Consider the following 21,544-nt stretch of genomic DNA (forward strand, 5'->3'; position numbering starts at 1 on the left):
AGAAGAAAATGAAAGAGAGTATAGGACTGGAGCTGAAAACTAGCTGGATTGTGTTGCGCAACCGACGTTCGAGCTACGAGACATCCTATTGGTGGAAAAATGAGAAACATCTGAAGGCTTCAGATGTTGATGGTAATGGTGATGATGATGGTAATGGTGATGATGATGATGATGATGATGATAATGATGGTGATGGTGATGATGACGATGGGACACATCAGGTACTTCCTCATGTACTTTGTGATCAATTCATTCAAACATTTTGCATTCACTGGCTGTTTTGTTTTTCTAATTTAGTCATTGAAAGTGGTGCCAAAAATAAGCTAAAAAAACCCAACAACAACCACACACGCACACAGAACAAAAACAACACCTGCCACAGCCGATCAGCCTCATCTACACCGAGTCCTCAATTTGGCAGGCAGTCTGAATCAGCGCCGGCGAGCGCGTCAAGAGGCCCCTGATTGCGCCATGACACTGGTGTATTTGTGTGCCTGCATGGGCGTCCCAGCGCCGCCCGCACGGCGGAAGCCGAGCGCCTGGCGTGGGAGTCGTGGGCTGTGAGAGATGGAGATAAGAGAGACGCACGGAGAAACAACCCCTGCAGCCTGAGAGGACTCAGAGATCAGCTATTCTTTCTCGCACATACTCCCGATGTGTCACGGCGTAAGAGGCGTCGGCGATCAAAAAAAAAAAAAAAAACTGCCATGGCGAGCGCCGCCCACAGCTGCAGGGGCCCCCGACCGTAGTGCCAGTGCAGCAACCGTGTTTATGTAATCCCATGTTTATGCAACGGAAATGGACTCAGTGGTGCAGCCGTGACGCGCACCCACCTCCATTTAATCACCATATTTTGCAGGAAATTAGACCGTTGGGAGGGAGAGTAGTATATATATTTAGAGTGCATTCTAAACATTTGGAGAAAGAGGCGGGATGAAAAACAACAAAGGGAGAGTCTGAGTTTTCCCCCCCTGTCGGCGACCAGGAACGATGGGGACAGAACAGCAGGGCGGCGCTAGAGCGCAGCAAGGGTTCATGTTACTGCATGAAAAGCTAATTTCAATTATCCTCCCCTTCGTTTTGTTTTGTTTCTTGCAACAATTTAGGGATAAAATTTGTGTTATTGAGGTTAAGCAACCTGTTCAGCCTTGCAAGTTGGGGAAATACCAGCAGACACAAAGGGAAGCAGGGTCTGTTTCTGCGAAATAACACAAACAAAACATGTCATTAATGCAGTCTGTGTGAATAGAACAAATCCTGATAATTACCACTCTGCCTTTCATACCTGCTCCAGTCAGCCAACCCACGCCGGCTGTGGTAATGACTCGTATTTAGATATAGTTTAGGGTTTTAGCAGCAGCAGCCTCGCGATGCTGCGGCAGGTCTCAGTTCTCAGTCCAGAACTGGGACACTGAGCCCAACCACAGACTGGAACCTCGCTGCTCCACAGTTCCCGGCTTCAGGAGGTCGACTGTGAGAAGAAGGAAAACCTCGGCTAGCTGTTATCCAATTCCAAAACTTAGGAGTCGATCCGGTACATGTTCAAGGCCGACCGGTGTTGTTGCTGCAAGCTTCAAAATGCTGACAACCAGGGCGTAGAGGGGTGATCCAGTGGTCGACCGAAGGCTTGATGCACTTCACTATCTGTGGATTCCTGCAGTTATATCATTGGTGCCAGAAGTGAGTGACAAGTTGGCTGAGTGATTAGTGAATTTATATCTACTTTTCTGAACATGGTAAGAATAGAACATATAATAATTGGTATTGGTATGTAAACAATAAATATCCCTCCTCCCAAAGTCCTATTATTACAGATGCATTTAAAACAGGAGGCTAACAAGATGACGAATCAGCTGGCAACTCAGAGGCAATCGCTTAATTTCCAGCAGATATATACATTTTTATATTGCTTCACGGTGAAAACATGCCAGGTGGACGGATCAACAATATGTACTTTTCTACATCATGTCAAAGAATCGCCTGGATAACTTCGGGATTCAACTCTAATTTTTCCTCACACAAACATTCTACATGAAGCGCGCTCAGGCTCGGAGGGCCACTTCCAGCCCAACACGGCCGCATTCCAGGGGGAAACCGAACACCTTCCACCGCCGCCCGACACCAGAACAGACACACTCTGGTAGCGGCGGCGCTACTAGCTGCTAGCAGAGGGAGCTCGCAGAGCCGAGCTGGCCAATCACAGCCGCCCACAGTTCAATTTTCACCCTTCCCGTCCTGTCATTGGCTCGCCTCGTCCCGGGGGGGCTCCCTCCCCCGCGTCGCTATTGGTTGCTTTTCCCGGCTCCGCGCGAGTCATTTGAATACACCGCCTCGCCGCCGCCGCTTCAGAGCCAGTCAGTCAGTCAAAGTGAGACGACACTACGACGGAGGAGCGGAGACACACAATGGAGGCGGAGGCGAGCCGCTGCTGAGAGACGCGTCCTTGTGTGGTGTTCGACACAGATTCAGGCTCGACTTCCAGCCGCGCTCCGGGAGTTTTCCACCACTTTCCCCCCTTTTTTTAACCCTCTGGCTCCACACTTTTTCTTCTTCTTCGTCCACTTCCGGCTCTTGTTTTGCTTCAAGTGAGAGAAACTCGCGTAAGTGTCCAATTGTCACAACTGTCGTGTGTGTGTGTGTGTGTGTGTGTGTGTGTGTGTGTGTGTGTGTGTGTGTGTGTGTGTGTGTGTGTGTGTGTGTGTGTGATGCGTTCGAGGTCGTGTTTTCAATTAGCAGTGCGAACTCCGCCTAAATGTCTGTAAGTGACCAGTAGAAAACCGGTAGAAGCTAGCCTATCTATCTATCTATCTATCTATCTATCTATCTATCTCTATCTATCTCTATCTATCTATCATCTTGTTTGGAAAAAGCTTGTTTGTTTGTTTTTCAGTGGTGCCTTGTTTGTTTGTTTGTTTTTAAAATGGGCAGGATGCAGCCAAACGTGTTGAAAGCGCCTCTCCTGCCTCCTGCTGCTGCTGCTGCTGCTGCGGCTCCTGAAATAACTCAAAGCTTGTGTTTGAGCCTGAACTCGGTGCCAGGCAGCTCTGGGCTCCCCATGCTTCCTCTCCTCCCCAGTCAGGCTGCACATTTGTTGTTGTTGTTGTTTTCGTTTTTTTGTTGTTGTTGGCAGCCATGCGGGGTGTTTAAAATTAGAGCAGACAACAAACAGACGTGAGAGTGAGGGAGTGAGTCAGCCCAGCAGCACCTGTGATGGCACCGAGCTGCTCCCTCAGCAGGACCCGTCCCTCCTCCCCTTGCACCAGGCAGCTTTTACTTTTTACTGTGCTGTGACTCAGGCAGGAGCCCGTAATGTGGACCAGGCATGGTGGCCTGGCGTGTGTGTGTTAGAGAGAGAGAGAGAATAACAGATTGTGTGTGTGAGGGAGAGAGAGCGGCAGAGAGAGAATAACAGATTGTGCGTGTGTGTGCGCATAGGGGACAGAACTCAAGCCGGAGAGAGAAAGTCTGTGTACTTTTCTCTCTCTCTCTCTCTCTTTCTTTCTTTCTCTTTCTTTGCCAAACAGGAACTCCAGGGAGTTTTTATTCCCTCCACACCTCCTATAAATAAAAGCGGTCGTCCTTCGCTCCTTCTCTTCCCACAACCGCTTGAATTAGACCGCAAAAAAATTAAACGGCTTGACTTTTAATTGAATGATTAACGCCGGAGGAGAAGGAGGAGGAGGAGGAGGAGGGGGGGGGGTGCTCAGACCACATGTGAGGCTCCCAATGACTCCAGTCTTGTTGTGGTAAATAAAAAGAAGAAGAAGAAGAATGTTGTCGTGCAGTGGCGGCAGTCAGTGTTGTGTTGTGTTGTGTGCTGTGATCAGTGTCACTGCAGTGTGTTTGTGTGCCAGCAGCCCAGGAGATAATGCTTCTTTATCCTGTCTGGCTCTGGGTTAATACTGTACTAGCCTACCTGGGTGAGCGTGTGCGTGCGTGTGTGTGTGTGTGTGTCTGCGTGTCTGCGTGTCTCCGTGTGTGTGTGTGTGTGTGTTTAAGAGCGACCTCACACCTCCTCCACCTGCCTTGCCGGTCAGCAGTTCTCGGGGCCCCCTGGAGGTCCCGGAACAGCACCCCCACCCCCCTGACCTCCACCCCTATCCGCCTCCTCCCCAACCTGCATCACTACTAAACCCCCCTGCCCACCTGACCCCCGGCCCAGCGTCCTGGTTGTCGGTTCAGCCGATGGTGCTGGGTGGGCGTGGCCGAGCGCAGAGGAGGGCGAGAGGTTTCTTCTCTTTTCTTTCCCTTTTCCCTATTTTTCCAAAAGACGTCAGCGCCGATCGTAAAGCAGCAGAGCCAGATAGCGGCTGGACTTCAGCCTCCGTAAAAACCACAGGACCAAGTGGGTTTATTCCCTTTATCTCCTCTTGACGCAACTTTACGACGGCAAGAAGTTGCAGAGTGGAGCAGCGGCTGCTGCTGCTGCCGCCGCCTCTCTGCCTGATTGAATGGGGGGATTTTCTGTGGTTGTTATCAGGTCATACATGGAAATTATCAGGTGGTTTTTATACGCCTACAACACGGCGGAGCTGCTTCCAAAGGGCTGCGCTCAGTTGGAACAGCTCAGGTCGAAGGTCAAAGATGAGCTGGTTTTTTTTGTTTGGTTTTGTTTTCTAACGTTGTGGCGTTTTAGCGACTCGACTGCAGGCAACGCTGGGTCCTGTTGTGTTTTTGACCTCGCCGTGTCACATGAGGCTTTGTCACCTTTGCATGTGTTTTTTTTTTCTTCTCTCTCCATCGCCGCCGTTTCACCGGGAGGACGGATTCCGTCGTCGCCCTCGGCAAATAAAAAGCTGTGGGCGTCGCCCCTGAGAGTTCAATTCTCTCTCTCTCTTTCTCTCTCTTTCTCTTTCTCTCTCTCTTTCTCTCTCTCACCGGACAGGAAAGCCAGCCTTGCTTGGCAGCTAGGCAGGTTTGAGTGATGAGGAAACGACTAGCAACCTTGTGTGTGTGTGTGTGTGTGTGTGTGTGTGTGTGTGTGTGTGTGTGTGTGTGTGTGTGTGTGTGTGTGTGTGTGTGTGTGTGTGTGTGTGTGTGTGTGTGTGTGTGACCCACTAGGACAAAGTAATAAATACCAGGGATTCACTGATACCATTTTTGTTTTTTTTTTACAGTTAAGTGCGAGTACGTGCATTCCAATCCTCACAGATACTGAGTGCTTGATAAAGCCACTACATGACGTTATATAATTACTTTGATTTTTTTTTATGATTTTCATCCACATACTGCTTGAACAACATTCCTCAGCGTGTTTTTCGTGAACGAGTTCCACTGCGGTACAAACACAACTTTAACACAATGGCCATGTAGATACAACCGGTATGATTGTTGCAGTACCGGCGCATACTTGACCCCGGTATTGGTACCAATACCCGATACTGGTATCAGTGCATCCTTCATAAATGATAATAATAAGTCCATTATGAAAGATCTGAGCGCCTCCCTGCGAGCGAGTGCGTGTGTGTGTCTGTGTGTTTTTTTGGGGGGGGGGATTCAGTCTCCTCGGTGCCACCAGCACGTCTCGTTCCTTATCCGACGGGACCCTTTTGAAAACAAAGGATTGAACCAACGAAGGCAAAGTCCTGGAATAAAAGCAGGAAGTGAGGAAACCAGGCCCCGTTTCCTGTTTCCTGATCGCTGCTTCTTCTCACCTCTTGGCTTTCGGTCGCCCGCCCAGGTTGCAGCTTATTGCCATCAGTCACACGGTGCAATATTAACTGAGATAATGAGGGGTTTGCTAGACAATCTGGACTGAACTGATGAGATAAACAATAGAGAAACAGGCAGGAGTTTCGTAGTTTCCCCTTTAATCTGATTATCAGATCACTGGTTCTTCTTGGGGTTTTTCTTTTTCCCTTCATCAAACAAAATCTAAAGAGGCTCCAGGTGTTTTTGTGGCAGATCAATAGAAAAAACTCCCCCAACTTTCCTCTTCCTCCCCCTCTTCCTCTTCCTCCTCCTCCTAACATGTTACTGAAAGCTGATATTCCAGTCACTCATTTATTGACTTCCTGCTTTTAGCGGTAAAATCCACTCTGTCACCTCGTGTGTGTGTGTGTGTGTGTGTGTGTGTGTGTGTGTGTGTGTGTGTGTGTGTGTGTGTGTGTGTGTGTGTGTGTGTGTGTGTGTGTGTGTGTGTGTGTGTGTGTGTGTGTGTGTGTGTGTGTGTGCGCGCGCGCGCATTTGGATTGCGACCCACCGGTTGATAAACGCTGTCTTTATGTAGGGGGAGGGGCTTCTGGCCACTGATCTGGGCTCAGCTCCGCTAAGATCCAATTATCTCCAGCAGCATCGGGACCAAGATCTCCAGATCCTCCATCTGCCGCTGTGTTTCATTCCCTCATTCCCCCCCCCCCCCCGATGCAGCTGCGACGATGGAGGGCGGGGTGAGGGTGGAGGTTGGGCGGGGGGGGGGGTTTTGGGGCGGGGCCTCCCACCCCCGGCGGCGGTGTTGTTGGGTTGGAGGAGCTTCTGCTTCAAAAGGGAAAGTTGCGTTTCACAGGCAGGGAGTCTTTTCATGTGCTGCTGCTGCTGGCACTGGAAACTGTAAACTGAGCAAAGACTCAAATTATGTGATTAAGTCTAATTACCGTCGTCGCCCTCAGACACAACTGTGTACGTGCGCGCGGGTGTGTGTGTGCTCGTCGTCGGCAACGACTCGTCACGTGTGTTGATGTCGTCACGGCTGCAGTTTGAAACGCTGACGTCCGTTCTTTTTTTTTTCCTTTTCCGTCAACGCGCTCAAGTTATGACGTGTTGGTCTTTCTTTCTTTCTTTCTATTGTACTTTGCAGACCGTCGATCATGTGACAGCGAAGGCCGTCGAGTAAAGAGTCACAACAACGTGGCGCTGCTTTAATGAGCAGGAATTCAAATCATGTTGTCTTTCATGTAGGAGGTCACATGAAGTATTTCACTTTGATTTTCGGAGCTTTTCTTCCTGTTTTGTTTTGTTTTTGTTTTTAACTGGGCCAAAAACAAAAGATTCTTTATTATAATAATTAATATTATTATTATTACTAATCTTTTAGTTATTTAATCATCATCTGTACTAAATTATATTCCTTATTGATTGATTATTGATCATCATTATTATTATTATCATTATTATTATTATTATTATTATTATTATTGTTATGATCATCATCATCATCATTACCATCATCTCTCCTCACGGTGGCGTCCCTCCGCTCTGCCCCCTGCAGGTCGCCATGCCACCCACCACGCCGTACGCCGGCAAGTTCGGCTCCTCCTACGCCAACAACAACAACGGCGGCGGCGGTCGCGTCCCTCAGCCGCACAGCCCCTACCGCCACGGTCCCGGGCCCGCCCCCGGCCCTGGCCCCGCCCCCCATGGCGCCTTCTGCCACGTGCACAACCCGTATGAGGCGCTGCAGCCGCACGGCTCGCACCGCAGCTGCTCTGTCAGCTCGGCCCCCGCCACCAGGGAGCGCCACTACAGTGCCAACGAGAACCCGTACTCGCCGCCGCCGCCGCCGATGTCGCCGCCGCCGCTCAGCCCGCCGCCGCCGCCACGGCACCACAGCACTTCCTGTCCCGGCCGGGCGCACCGCCACAGCAGCAGCGGGAGCAGCGGCGTTGGCGGTGGCGGCGAGCAGCCCAGTCGCAGCAACTCCACCAAAGGCCGCTTCTATGGACACGCCCCCACCTCGGCCCCTCCCCCTCCCGCCGCCATCGCCAGCTATGGCGAGATGTGTTACCACGACAACAGCCTGGTGTCGGCGTCGCTGGAGGCCCTCATCCAGCACCTGGTGCCCACCGTTGACTACTACCCCGACGTGAGTGGAGGAGAACCCTGTCGTTTGTTCATTCATTCATTCATTCATTCATTCATTTATTCATTTATTCATTTATTCTTATTCCCTCCCGTTGGCCACCAGAGGTCGTACGTCTTCACCTTCCTGCTGAGCTCCCGCCTCTTCCTGCACCCATTCGAGCTGATGAGCCGGGTGTGCCAGCTGTGCGTGGAGCAGCAGCGCTCAGGAGATCCCCTGCTGGACAAGGTGGGCGTAGCTCCCGGTCGCCATTTCCGATTTTCATTCATTTATTTATTTTTTGAAAGGTCCAGGTGTATGGAAGCGTATTGCTGCCACACTAGAAAAAAATAAAACAGATCTCAGTATCATGTTATAACATGAAGCTAGGACGTTGTAACGTGAAAATTATCACCTACAAACGTGAAACTTGCCAGTGAACTACGGTGGCCTCCGTGCACAAACCTGGATACCTCATCTGCCTTCTTCTTCTTCTTCTTCTTCTTCTTCTTTGTTGGTTTATTTGCACTGTAATTGTAAATTGTAAAATTTAGGCTTCTTTATTCCTTTGTTTGTTTATTTCTCCTGTTGTTGCCCCCAGATCCGATTCCGCGAGGTGGCGCCGAAGCTGGTGCAGCTGCTGACCGAGTGGACGGAGACGTTTCCCTACGACTTCCGGGACGAGAGGATGATGCGTTGCCTCAAGGACATGACGCATCAAGTGGCCCGGGCGGACGAGGTGAAAATCAGCAAAATCTATCACATTTTTTGCAAGGATACACCTGCAAAACTACGCTTATAATAATAATAATGAAAAAAAACTAATCAGAGTCTCTCTCTTTCTCTCTCTCTCAGTTCTCCTGGAGGGCCATGCAGCAGATGACGCAGCGCCTCATCAAGCGTCTCTCGGCTCTGGGTCAGTACGAGGAGGCGGTGGCGGCGCTGACTGCGGCGGCGGCGCTGGAGCGGCCTGCAGCCTCGCTGAAGAACAAGGCCTCGGCGTCGGGCCAGCGGGGAGACGTGCTGAGCGCCTGCGACGACGCCTTTGTGCTGGCGCAGCAGCTCACGCACATCGAGCTGGTGAGAGTCGGTGCCCCCTCTGTGGCGCTCGCCGCTTCTGTGTTTGTGCGTGTGCGTTTGAAGCTTGTCCCTCTGATGCGGACAAGCTGAGAACAAGTGTTCAAGTTCTTTTGTTTGTTTGTTTGTTTTTTTTTGGTGACATGGTTTTCGTTTTTTTCTTTAATCTTGAAATTCCACATTTTCACCTACCAGCTTCTTTTTTCTTCTCTCCAGACTCAAAGTTGTTCCTTTTTTGTATTTTACTTTTATTTTTTGATTTATTTTTAGTTCATGGTGTTGCTGGTCTCTCTCTGCTGCAGCCCTTTTGTTGTTGTTGTTTTTTGCTCATGCGTTTTTCTTTTCCTACGTGTGATCCTCCAGGACAGGCTGAGCTTCATCGGCCCCGAGGAGTTCATCCAGACGTTCGCCATGAAGGACCCTCTGGAGAACCACAAGGTGCGTCCCGCAGAGAGAGGGAGGGAGAGAGAGAGGCTTCAAGAGTTTCTAAGAGCTATTAAGTGGCTCTGTGACTCAGATGAGGTTGCCTGTTTTTTTTCTTTTCTTTTCTTTAAAAAAAAAAAAAAAAGCTTTCAGCCGTCTGGTTTATTTCCACTCGGCTCTCACCTGCATGAAGCCAATTGCATAAGATCCACTCAGTGTGGAGGAGAAAAGAGCGGCTGAGTCAGCGGTCGGGGGTCCTGGAGTTTAGAGTAGCAGTGGGCAGCCAGCAGCACTGGTTGTGTAAGCGGCTAATGGAGCCTCCGCCATGACATCATCATCATCATCAGGTTTATTTATATGGAGCGCTTCCAGCGTTCCCTTTCTGGAAAAATAAATATAGAAATAATTAAATAAATAAATGGATAAATGGTCAGAGTGAAACTGGTCTGGCAGTGTTTCACAGAAAAAAACAAAAAAAACACTGAGGCTGGAAGCAACCACCAGCTCCCTCTAGTGTTGGCTTAGGCTCATCGTGATATTATGTATTCATTTTTTTGTTTATTTGTGTGCGTGTGTTTCTTTTTCCCCGTCAGGGTTTTTTCCGGAAGCGTAAGACCAGCAACCTGGAGGCCTACGTCAGCTGGTTCAACAGACTCAGCTACCTGGTGGCCACTGAGATCTGCATTGTAGGTCCAATACACACACACACACACAGCCTTCCAGTGAAGTCAGATCACTCACCTTCCTTTTCATTTCTTTTTCTTTTTTTGCTTTCTTCTTTTCTTGGGCTCCCAGCCGGTGAAGAAGAAGCAGCGAGCTCGCATCATCGAGTTCTTCATCGACGTGGCGCAGGAGTGCTTCAACATCGGCAACTTCAACTCCCTCATGGCCATCATCAGTGAGTGCTGCTGCAACAACAGCGCCACCCTGTGGTTGTTTTGCTCCTTTTCACAGCCACCAACCGTGTGTGTGTTTGTGTCTCACAGCTGGGATGAACATGAGTCCTGTGTCCAGGCTGAAGAAGACCTGGAGCAAAGTCAACACTGACAAGTTTGAAATACTGGAGGTGAGAAACGACTGGGTTCAAGTTTCTATTCTATTTTTCTCATTTAAAAAGATTTGTACCATGTGACACAAATGGAGCCCACAATCTCTGGACTGTAATTAAGTTAAACGTCCTCTTTTGTTTCATTGTGCTTCTTATATTTAAACTTGTCTAAGAGATAAGAAAGAAAGTAGAAAGGATTTATCAACTTGTGTCGTTGAGAATTTAGCCCACTGCTGAGTCACAGCGCCCCCAGCTGGCTGCCCAGCACCATCTGGAAATAACACCTGTTCCGATGACTGGCAGTCCTCTCCCAAACCAGCTGGGGGCGCTGTGTCTGTAGCAGGGCTTCAGTTGAATTTGTGTCTTCAATATTGGAAAACCTGAGTGTCACTTTAAGATTAATTGGGGACAAAATTAGTGAAAAATAAATAAATAAAAAATTATTTTAATGCTGTGTGTGTGTGTGTTCGCTCTCTCCCCCCTCAGCACCAGATGGACCCGTCCAGTAACTTCAGCAACTACCGCACGGCGCTCCGCGGCGCCACCCAGAGGTCGGAGACGGCGCACAGCAGCCAGGAGAAGGTGAGTGAGGCGACTCGATGGTGTGGCTGGAGGGGTTTTGGACTGATTGAGCAGAGCATTCTGGGATTTGTAGGATTAGCCATTACCTGTGCTGGGGCCCAGCTCCAGCGGTGACTTTGTTTTGGCCTCGCGGGGCAAACATAGTGACGCGCGCTCCCCTCCTCCCTCCCTCCGTCCCTGCAGATCGTGATCCCGTTCTTCAGCCTCCTCATCAAGGACATCTACTTCCTGAACGAAGGCTGTGCCACCCGCCTTGCCAACGGACACATCAACTTTGAGGTAGGTGCTGCCCCCTGGTGGCCTTTCTGGGCAGCCTCGCAGCTTCCCCACGCGCTCGGCTGATTTGTCCCTCCTCCTCTTCCTCCTCCTGCAGAAACTGTGGGAGCTGGCCAAGCAGGTCAGCGAGTTCCTGGTGTGGCGTCAGGTGATGTGTCCGTTCGACCGCGATCGCCGCGTGCTGCAGTACCTGGTGACCACGCCGGTCTTCAGCGAGGACGGTGCGTACGGCCTCCGCACAAACACGACCCCGCTGACCTTGAAGTCCTCACCCGTTCTTATTGGTTTGGTTTTGTCTGTTTGTTTGCGGGCGCAGAGCTTCACTTGGCCTCGTACGAGAGCGAAGGGCCTGAGAACAACCTGGAGAAGGACAGCCGCAGGTCCCTCAGGTGGGTCATAGAATCCACTGCTTAAAAACGGTCCTCCTAAGTTTGTGAAGCAGCCTAACTGGTTTCCCCGCTGGTTTTCCAGATCTTCCCTCCTGCACCGGGAGAACCGCTCCTAAAACTGGACACAATCACCTGGAAGGACGCTGCTTTTTCTTCTTCTTCTCCTTCTTTTCAATCCCCCTCCTCTCCATCAAACACCTGAAGTCCAGGAACACGGCCTGACTTTTTTTTTTTACTCCCATGTGGAAATGTACAAACAGGAGATCCTCTGCAGAACCTCTCGGGAAGACTTGGGAATACTGTGGGAATTTCCCTGCGTGTGGATGAATTCTATGAAGATCTTCTGAAGTTCGTTCAGTGACACCAGCAGCGAGAAGAACCTCCTCCTCCTCCTCCTACCGGCTACACACACACACACACACACACACACACACTCTGAACCGGCTTTGTGTTCTTTGTGCACCCGTGACCGCAACTCTGAAAAACCCAAAAGCACTTCAGTGGACGCTTGTCGCCTTGTCGTTGGTGTTCCAGGATTTTTGAGACGCCCACTTTGACCTCACCAAACGCACACACAGTGTTAACCTTTGTTTTGTATGAGGAGGCTGTAAAAGGCATGTCTATGTGTGTGTGTGTGTGTGTGTAAGGCTTTTTTTTTAATGTTTTGTATAAGCTCCTTTATGTATGGTTTATTGGTTCATACATCATTTTTTGTGTATGTCATGTGTACTTACCAGTCAGGGTACTTGTATTGAAGGTCTTTGTATAAACATACACATATATATATACAGTACATAAAATATATACATCCATACATATATTTTTCTTTCAAAATAAACAGAATCAGTAAATGTCCTTTGGTTTGGTTTTAATTTTCCAAATTACATTAAAAAAAAAAGAAAATAAAATGCATACAATCAGTAAAGACGTGTATTTACAAAAGGCAAAAAGTGAATGTGTCAGTCGGTCGTGTCGCTCGCCGTCCGAGGCGCAGGTTCGGGAAGCGAGGAGCTGCGTCAGCGACTCGGAGCTCTGCTGAAGTGGAAGCAGCGACTCTGCAGACAGACGATGGGCCGAATGAGTGAAGCTGATGGTGACGACTCGCGCCGGTTCAGGTTTTAGGGCCAATGTTGTCAATATGAATAAGTGTTTGTTTTATTTCTTGCACCTTGTAAGAAATGTAAGTGGTTGAGAAGATGAGATGATTCCTCACTCACCTGGCTCCGGCCCGTGCTGGGCCTCAGGGCGGCCACTCTGTCGTACTGACGCCTCAGCACAGCCAGCGCGGCGTCGCAGCGATCCTGGGGGGGGGGCGGAGCCACAGCCCGTCAAACAGGAAGAAGGAAACTACCGCTCGCGTTTTTTTTTGTCTTCTCCCCTTTCGACCGGCTCACCTTGATGGGAGTGAACCACCTGGGCGGCGGTGGTGGTGGTGGTGGTGGGCTGTAGGTTGGAGGAGATCGTCGTGGCGGCGGTGGCGGCGGCTGCCGCACTGCAAGAAGCCCCTCCCCCAACCCCTCCTCCTCCTCCTCGGGCATCGTGACCACAGCGTCTTTGGTTTTCTCCAGTCGCGAGCCTTCCTCCGTGCAGCCCCGCTGGCCCCAGCGCACCTGTACGCGCACACACACACACACACACCTTTTAGAACCTGAGCGCTACTACATGGCTACTGAGTCATACAAAGGGGCAACCAGTTTGTTACACTCTTCTGAAATGACTCATTTCAGAAGATCAATGTTCTGTGATAATAATTGCATGAATTTTTGATTGATGAATGAGGACCATGACTCAAACTCAAACTCACCTCCATGCGTTTGATCCCTCCTGGACCTCGGCCACCGTAGTAGGAGGCGTCCACCGTGGGCCAGCGGTGTTTAGCCAGAGGCTCCTCCGCCTCCTCCTGCTGCTCCTCCTGCACTGGTTCCTTGGAGACACGAGAAGGAACCTGAATGTTTGTGTCTCACTCACTCACTTCTGATCAAGTCAAGAACCATGCAGTCAGTTTTCCTGATCCCACTCACTATTACAGGAGGAGGAGGAGGGGGAGCAAGAGGACGAGCAAGAGGACGAGCAGGAGGAGCAGGAGGAGCAGGAGGAGGCGGTCTGGAGGGGTGAGGGTCCCTGGTCACCTGGAGGAGAGAGATGGTTCAGCTTGAGCGGCCCTGAACGCACCATGATGAGGCTGGAGGGGGGGGGGGGAGAGAAAAAACAAAAAGACAAACTCACCGCAGTGCAGCAAAGTGGCCAGAGGCACCAGAGGAGCAGGAGCAGGAGCAGCAGCAGCAGCAGCAGCCAGAGGAGCCACGTCCCGTCCCACTGCAGAGGAACCACACAAGAACCTGAATAACAGAACCCCAAGAGAAGAACTTCAAGAACAGAACCTCATGTGCAGCTCACTTACACATGTGGTGGCAGAGATGGTGAACGGGCCGGAGATGAAGGAGCGTCCGTTGTTCAGGCTGACCAGAACCTCCACTGACCTGCAGGCAGACAGAGAGACAGAGAACCATGAAGAACCTCCTGCTGCTGCTGCTGCTGCTGCTGCTCAGGCCAAGATAAAAGAGAAATTGTTTTTGTTCTTTGGATTCTGGCGGAATTGACAGGACTGAGGACCGAGTTACAGGCAACTGGGCCGGTTTTGGTTTCCTGATCTTGATCTTCTTGATCTTCTGGATGTTTTTTGGTTTTGTTCAGGACACCAAAACCTGTGCTGTTGCCTTTGTAACTCAACCTTCACCGCACTTATCGACTTTCTCTTGTCTTTTTCTTACTTGTCACATTTCTATTTACAAGGTGTATTTGTCCCCTCTTGCACTATTCAGCATGTTCGTTTTGCAGGCTTTGATTTTCTGAAAGTTTGTATTTTTTTTTCTTCCATCTATTTTACCATCAGCTGTACAAATCACCTCGGGAGACTCTAAAGTGGGTGGGTTTTTTTTTTTTTTATTTTGTTTAGTTTATTGTCTGTTGCTGAGCAAATACCAAAATTGTGACACCATGAAGCGATTTCATTTTACAAACATCCACTTTCTGTCTCTTTTGCCTCCACCCGTCCAGCCGTTGGCCTGTCCAAGAGTCCCCTCCCTGAAGAGTTCAAACAAAGCTCTGTGGGAACGGCCACCTTATTTACAACCTGCTCACACGCACCGTCCTGGTGTGTGCCGTTAGCGAACAGAGCTGGAACCCAACCAACGCAACAAATCAAATCAGTCTCAGTTTCAAATTGATTCTTTTTTTCTCTCCCATTTTTAAATTCTTTTGTCCTGATTACAAAACCAGAGGGAGTCAGCCGGATCGAACTGGTTCTGGAGGTCCATCCCGGATTTCCTCTCTCGCCGCCGACTGGACTTACTGTCCGACCTGGTGCAGGACCGGAGCCGCACACAGCAGGTGACCCTCTGCAACCACGATGGGCTTCTGATCTGGTGAGGAAGAGGGTTGGGGTGGGGGGTGGGGGGGGGCGGTGGGGTGGGGGAGGGACAAGAGACAGACAAAACTGAAGGACCACTTGTTGTGACCGAGGGGTTTCCACTAGCGTTGCCAACTTTCATTCAGAAAAATAAAGGACGTCTCCAGCAGTGCTCAGGGCCCATGACCATCACAGGCCAGTGTGAATGGGTTGTGCAATGGTATTGCCTGCAGCTACGTAGATGACGGTTTTGAACGCAAACTCTATTGGAAACAAACGCAAGTTTGCGTCGAAAATAAATTTATATTTAGGACAAGTCAGAACTATGGGACAAACGCCATCCTGTATCGATTTAAAAAAAAACTGGATGCACCATTTCATTGTCAAATACGGGACGATTCTGGATTTTAAGGGACAGTTGGCAACTCTAGTTTCCACACATCTATGAATAGCGCGCTGGACAACAACGTCTCCCTCTGTCCTCTCCGGCTGAGGAACCGGTGAAAGGCCGCCACTGTGGGCTGCCTTTGCGACGTATTAGCGTTAGCCCGTTAGCGCCTCTCACTGACTGTAGGTCCTGTGGTCGACCGTCAGGGTGCAGAGCACGTTGTCGCTCCTCCTGGGGCCGCTGAAGCCACTGCCTCTCAGCACCACGTTGAAGGACTCTGCACAGACGATAAAAACAAAAAAGAAACCAAAAGGTTTTATAGCTGGCAGCAACTAGCTCAGGCAAGGGCAAACTACGGCCCGGGGGCCATATGCGGCTCATTAAGCTTTTTAATTTGACCTGCCAAACTTGAAGAAATTATGTTAACGGTAAGTAAGTCATAAAATAGCTGTAATTCATCTGTTTTTTCAGCATTTTAAAAGCCATTTCAATAAAGAGCTAAATGCCTCGGGGCTTTAAAGACACCTATTTTGTTGCAATGTTTGTGTTCGTTTTCAATAGACATTAAAACACGTTTTCTACATGTCCCATGATATATTTGTTTGTCCACCCCTGATCTAGCTGGAAGCAAGTGTGGCGTCTGACTGAAAACACTGTCTGAGCTCCACAGTTGGACCACTTTAACGATGGCATGCCGCAACCAACCACTAGGGGGCGGGGGGGGCATGCATCTCCACATACAAGCATCAGAAAGCCACAAACTCACCATTGACGCAGGCACTGGACGGCTCTATGGTGAAGACGTCCCGGCACGTCTGCTGCAGGATCTGCAGTGAAGACACAAAAAAAAACAAGACCAAAAACTCAATTTGTGCGTTTGGACGGCACCAACTGAGTGCCACAACTGGCTGTGTGTTGACTCGGAGGAAGGGAAACTCACCGAGCTGACCACGTCCTTCAGGGCGTGGAACCCGGACAGCACCGGGAAAACCTGCTCCTGGCCGTCGGCTATTTGGGCGAGCTGCAAATCAGTGAGGACACGTTTGTTGTAAATAGTAATGCACTATTGAAAGTGGACAAAAGTGTTACAACACAATATGTGTATTTGAAGCCCAACGGTATTTAGCTCTTTATTGAAATCAATCTTAAAACACTGATGAACGGATGAAATACAGTTATTTTGTGACTTACTTACTATTAATATAATTTCTTTAAGTTTGGCAATATCGGGTATCGGTGCATCCGTAGTTGTAAACATTGAACATTGTTGTCGTGGTCGTTGTGTCTCTCTGGCAGATGAGTCGGCGGACAGACAGGAAGCTGGCCTGCCGTTATCTCATTAGAGCCCTAATGTAATCACCTCCTCCTCAAGGTTTCCCTCGCTGAGCTCCCGTCAGATCGATATTGTCCACACAATGAGATTAGCAGGAAACAGTCCCTGCGTTTTTGTACAGCCGAGCTCCCGCACACAATAATCAGTCACTAATGTGAACACAGCCGTTTCTGTGCTGTGAAGATTTCAAGCTGCAACGTTCTCACAGGAAAGCTGCTCCTTCTGCCTGGTGTTCCTGGCACATTCAAAGTCCTCCTCCCTCCTGCCAGTTTAAAACAAACAACATTCTTCTTCATGCTCGCCGCCCTTGGTGTTGTTTAAAACAATGCCTCTTGCAACAGACGCCAGGCGATACCTGCTCAGGAGGAAGCCAAGATCTCGCCAAACAGAACAACCGCTGTGTTTCTAACTCCCTGCTGTGACTGGAAAAACCCCCAGGCCAAGGTCAGGGCCAAGGTCAGGGCAAAGGTCAGGGCCAAGATCAGGACGAATGTCAGGGCAAAGGTCAGGACTGAAGTCAGGGTTAAGGTCAAGGCTGAGGTCATGACTCAGGCCAAGGCTGAGGTCATGTACAAGATCAGGACTGAGGTCATGGCCAAGGTCATGGCCGAGGTCATGGCCGGCCAATACGGCCGACTGAGAGACTGGACACAGCAGTGACACACAAACAGAGAGACGGACAGCCGGCGTGATGTTTGAACAAGGTGACCTCCCCCTCCGCTCCCCCACCTGTTTGTTGTCGAAGTCCATGACGCCGACACAGTAAACTCTGGCACCGAAGCCTCTCGCCCTGTCCGCCTGGGAAAAACGTCCACAGACACACTTTAAATCGTCCTGACGCGAATTGACAAAGTCATCCAGTGAAAGATTTTTTGATTTAAAAATCAGGACTCGGTTGTTTGTGACATCACAAGGGGGTTGGAGCGCGTACCTCGCGGACGCTGAGCTCGTAGGGGTAGAGCTCCAGCTTGCCGTCGGTCAGGACGATGATGATGCTGCCGGACGACGGCGACGTCTGCGCCTTCATCTGCTCCGACACCTGGAAGGTGGGCGGAGCCGATGAGAGCGTAGTATGTATGTTATACACAATATATATGTTATAATAATAAATACGTTCCCGCCCACTTCGGCTCACCGCCTTCATGCCCTCGTGCATGTACGTCTCCCCGGCGGGTCGGATCTGGCTCAACGTCCTCAGGCCCTTGTCGATCTCCGACCTGTGGGGGTGTGTGTGTGTGTGTGTGTGTGGGGGGGGACACAGAGAGCGAGACCAGCATGAGAGGGGGGCGGGACCAAGTCTTGGCCAATCAGAGAGGAGGAGCCAGGAAGTCACCTGTCTCCCGTCAGCGGCAAGATGACGACGGCCCTGGCCGAGAAGACCACGTAGGAGACCCTCATCCTGGGACTGGGTGAGACACACACACACACACACACACACACACACACACACACACACACACACATACTTAATGGCTACTGAGTCAAACCAAGGGCAACTCTTCTGAAATAAAACATTTTCTTAGTTTGACTTTGTGAAGACACAGACTTAAACTTACTTTCGCACACCCCCTCCACCACACACACACACACACACACACACACACACACACACACACACGCACACGCCACACAAAATGCCATCATCGCCCAGAGGGCTTCTGGAAGCAGTTGGCAGCCATGAGTTGACGCCTGCTGCCCAGAATAGACCCGCAGGCCGACGGCTTCCTCCTTTGTCCGGGGTTTCAGTTTGAAGATTCTTCCCGGCTTCCGATGATTTGATCAAATTTCACACTGGGAATGAATTCAAAGCCGCTCACTTCCGGCTCGTCACTCACCTGACGAATCTGCGGGTGAGCTGCTCCACGAAGCCAAAGATCTCGTCCCAGTGTCCCGACACGCTGCCCGACCTGGGGAAACACCCAATCAAGGTCAGCCGCCAACCAACATTTGCTTTAATGTCGATTAAGTTCGGCAGGCCGGATTAAGAAGTTTAACGGGCTGCATATGGCCCCGGAACCGTAGTTTGCCCATGCCTGTTCTAGAACATTGGTGACTGTCACAGGTTTCACTGCAGTACAAACCCAAACATCTTTAACAAAATTGTCAAATACACACATAAAACCCTGCTCATCCCTGCCTCTGCGTAATTTGTCTTTTGCACATTTGCTTTGGTTATTTTGTTGTGCATAGATTAATTTGAGGGTTCTTCTTGTAAGTACTGTAATTACCGCATAGTTTATTTTTTTGTACTTTTTTTGTGTGCCTATCTATCTATCTATCTATCTATCTACAACTTGTATCGGTGTCGTGAATCTTACGCAACAGCCAGGAGGGGAAAAAAAAATCCATCCGATCCCAAACAAATCACACAACGTGCAAACAAGCCCAAGTGGGCGTCGGCCAGCAGCTCTTGCTGTTGCTCGGAACCATGCAAGAAAATATCATTTATCTGACGGTTGCCGAGGACTCGGTTTACACCAAAACAGCAGGACAGAGAGAGAGACAGGGCCGCGGCAGAGGGGGAAACAGCAATCCAAGCACGTGATGAAACGTGTGATTTCATTGAAAAACAAGAAATAAACAGATTTGATTTGATTTCCAGACAGACTTTTTCTAAGAAGTGTTACTTTTCTTTTGCAGATAGACAATTCTATTTCACCAAAATTGTGATCTATTTTCAGCCCCCCTATTTGTGTTTTCCCACGTTTTACACCTTGAAATCCCGCCAATATTTAATTTTAAATCAAATTATTAAAAATCGTAGAATTCTAGCAAGAACATCCTAACAACTTTGAACGTCAACAATCCAAGCAGAAAACTTGCGGGACTCTTGCGGGATTAAAGCCGAGCACCGTGACAGTCGGTCGGCGGAGGGACGGAACCGAACGCGGCCATACAAGGACAAGACGCGGCTCCGGAGTCCCACGACCGCCCGCCCACCAGAGCCCCACGGCCGCCGGTCTGCCCCCACTCACCTGTCCAGCACGAAATAAATATCGAACGCTCCATCGCAGGACGCATCCCCGTCGCCACTGTCGCTCACGCACGCGTCGAGGTAGAGGAGGAGAAGGAGGAGGATTTTAGAACCCATCCGGATCCGAACCATGGTCCGCCCGTCTCATGTCAGCAGCCGCGGCGGGACACCGTCAGCCCGTCCAGGGGCTTCGACTCGCATGTTGTGCAGATGGCTCGGCTTGTCTGTTCACTCGCTGCTGCTGCGCCTGCTGCTGCTGCTGCTGCGCAACATCACCGCACTTCCGGCTGCGCTCGGCAGTCAAAATGTATTAATCGATGCAGGATTTGGAGAAATAAAATGACCGTCAGGAGGCACCACGTGTTAAGTATGTTGTTAATGAGGACTTGGATACGTAATTGGTTATGTGTTAAGTCATATCTACTTATTTATTATAATATAATATAATAAATATTTTTTTAAATGTAATAATTCAATCCAAAAATAAATTATTCTAATCGAAGGCGATGCAAGGAACAGAATCATCTCAGACAGAAAACATGTTTAGATTTAAAATAAAGTAAAACGATTAAAGAAAAGAGAAGAAATCCAAACCTTGACAAACAACTTTATGCTTTTATTGTGACGAAAAAAAGTACTTTTATTGTTTCCTGCAGCTTTTATAGCGGACTTGACTCGTCACCTGAGAAGAAAACTCAAACGTTGACCTATTACAAACGTAACAACTCCATACAAACTTCTTATATACGTTACAAACTCATTATTACATAATGTTTAATACAAACACAAAGCAAAAAATAAGTACATTTTATAAGTATTGCTCAATAGAGCAAAGCTAGTGAGACTTTTCTACTTCATGAAAACAAACTATTCCTCCTCCTACTCAATCTCCAGCCTGTCCTCCTCATCCTTCTCCTCCTCCTCCTCCTCTTCTCCACCAGTGTCCTGTCCAGAGTGTCACCTGGCCAATCGCAGCATTTGCAAATTTACCCATCGTGAGATCAATAAAGGTCTTCTTCTTCTTCATTTCCCTCACAGTTAACCTGAGCGGACAGTTTGCCGGCGTCACTTCCTGCCTGAATGAATCAATCTGCTCCTGTTTCTCTCTCCAAACAGTCCACGCAGCTCTTCCACCACCAAAAGCCTCTCATCATCCTCCAGATGATTTCCTCACATTCCTGCAGCTCTCTGGTGCCAAACGACTGACGAAAAAAAGTGGCCTGCGCAACACGTGTGGCTGCCGTTCCATTGACTTCAAGCTGCTCCAGCGTGATGTCACGACAGTGGACGAGTCAAATACTAACATACCGCTGCTGTGATGACAGCAAGCTGCTCTCTGCGATGGGTGTGGGTGAGGCCGGCCTGGGAATCCCCCTCTGGGTCGTGTTCCACAGTGGAGGCTGTTGTTACAGTTTACACCTGCACGCCTCAGTGTGGCACATGAACTTTAAGGGCACAAAAGGCCCAACAAATACTGAAGCATTCCTGTAAATAAAGGCCCATTAGTGTGCAGTGTTTGTTTGTTTTATTCGATTAGATTATATTTGATTGGGTAGAACTTTATTGATGCTTTCAAACGCTGTCATCAGGAAAAATAAGTTCTAGAAGTTACAAAAAATAAGTAGAGAAAACAAGTTGGGGTTGAAAGACAAAGAAAACCCAACACAGCACACAAGCGTATAAACATGTAAATATTCTGTTCTGTTCATCCAGTCCCGTCATCATCGGGGCCAAACAGATGAAGCAGCTCAGGGTGTTCCTGCCTCGATAAATCAAAAACACTGGTTGTTTTTCCCAGTGAGACGTCCTGAGTTGTGATAAACTGGCAACAAAAGGCGGACGGTAATTGTCAGCTTGTGACCCTCGGA

The 21,544-nt window shown here is 49.4% G+C and overlaps 2 protein-coding genes across 2 annotated transcripts; one reads left to right on the top strand and one right to left on the bottom strand.

The window, feature by feature from the left end:
- The first annotated feature begins 2,340 nt into the window (after positions 1-2,340).
- Positions 2,341-12,427, top strand: LOC142890140 (ras-GEF domain-containing family member 1B-B-like). The gene is made up of 14 exons (XM_076028966.1): positions 2,341-2,600; positions 7,208-7,801; positions 7,904-8,026; positions 8,379-8,516; positions 8,633-8,857; positions 9,218-9,292; positions 9,871-9,963; positions 10,073-10,175; positions 10,264-10,343; positions 10,812-10,907; positions 11,091-11,186; positions 11,281-11,404; positions 11,500-11,572; positions 11,655-12,427. Exons 2-14 carry the CDS (start codon positions 7,214-7,216, stop codon positions 11,686-11,688), a joined length of 1,848 nt encoding a protein of 615 aa, XP_075885081.1. The 5' UTR covers positions 2,341-2,600; positions 7,208-7,213; the 3' UTR covers positions 11,689-12,427.
- Positions 12,424-20,193, bottom strand: LOC142890141 (anthrax toxin receptor 2-like). The gene is made up of 17 exons (XM_076028967.1): positions 19,678-20,193; positions 18,538-18,609; positions 18,036-18,107; positions 17,838-17,919; positions 17,634-17,741; positions 17,432-17,500; positions 16,310-16,390; positions 16,136-16,196; positions 15,551-15,646; positions 14,925-14,994; positions 13,974-14,052; positions 13,799-13,888; positions 13,594-13,701; positions 13,377-13,496; positions 12,967-13,182; positions 12,790-12,873; positions 12,424-12,627 (listed from the first exon to the last, which is right to left on the bottom strand). The coding sequence occupies exons 1-17, from the start codon at positions 19,806-19,808 to the stop codon at positions 12,589-12,591; spliced, it is 1,578 nt and encodes a 525-aa protein (XP_075885082.1). The 5' UTR covers positions 19,809-20,193; the 3' UTR covers positions 12,424-12,588.
- Positions 20,194-21,544: the final 1,351 nt, after the last annotated feature.

Source organism: Nelusetta ayraudi, unplaced genomic scaffold (genome assembly GCF_046127955.1).
Source record: "Nelusetta ayraudi isolate G7.1 ecotype Tasmania unplaced genomic scaffold, CSIRO-AGI_Nayr_v1 ptg000026l, whole genome shotgun sequence".
NCBI lineage: Eukaryota > Metazoa > Chordata > Actinopteri > Tetraodontiformes > Monacanthidae > Nelusetta > Nelusetta ayraudi.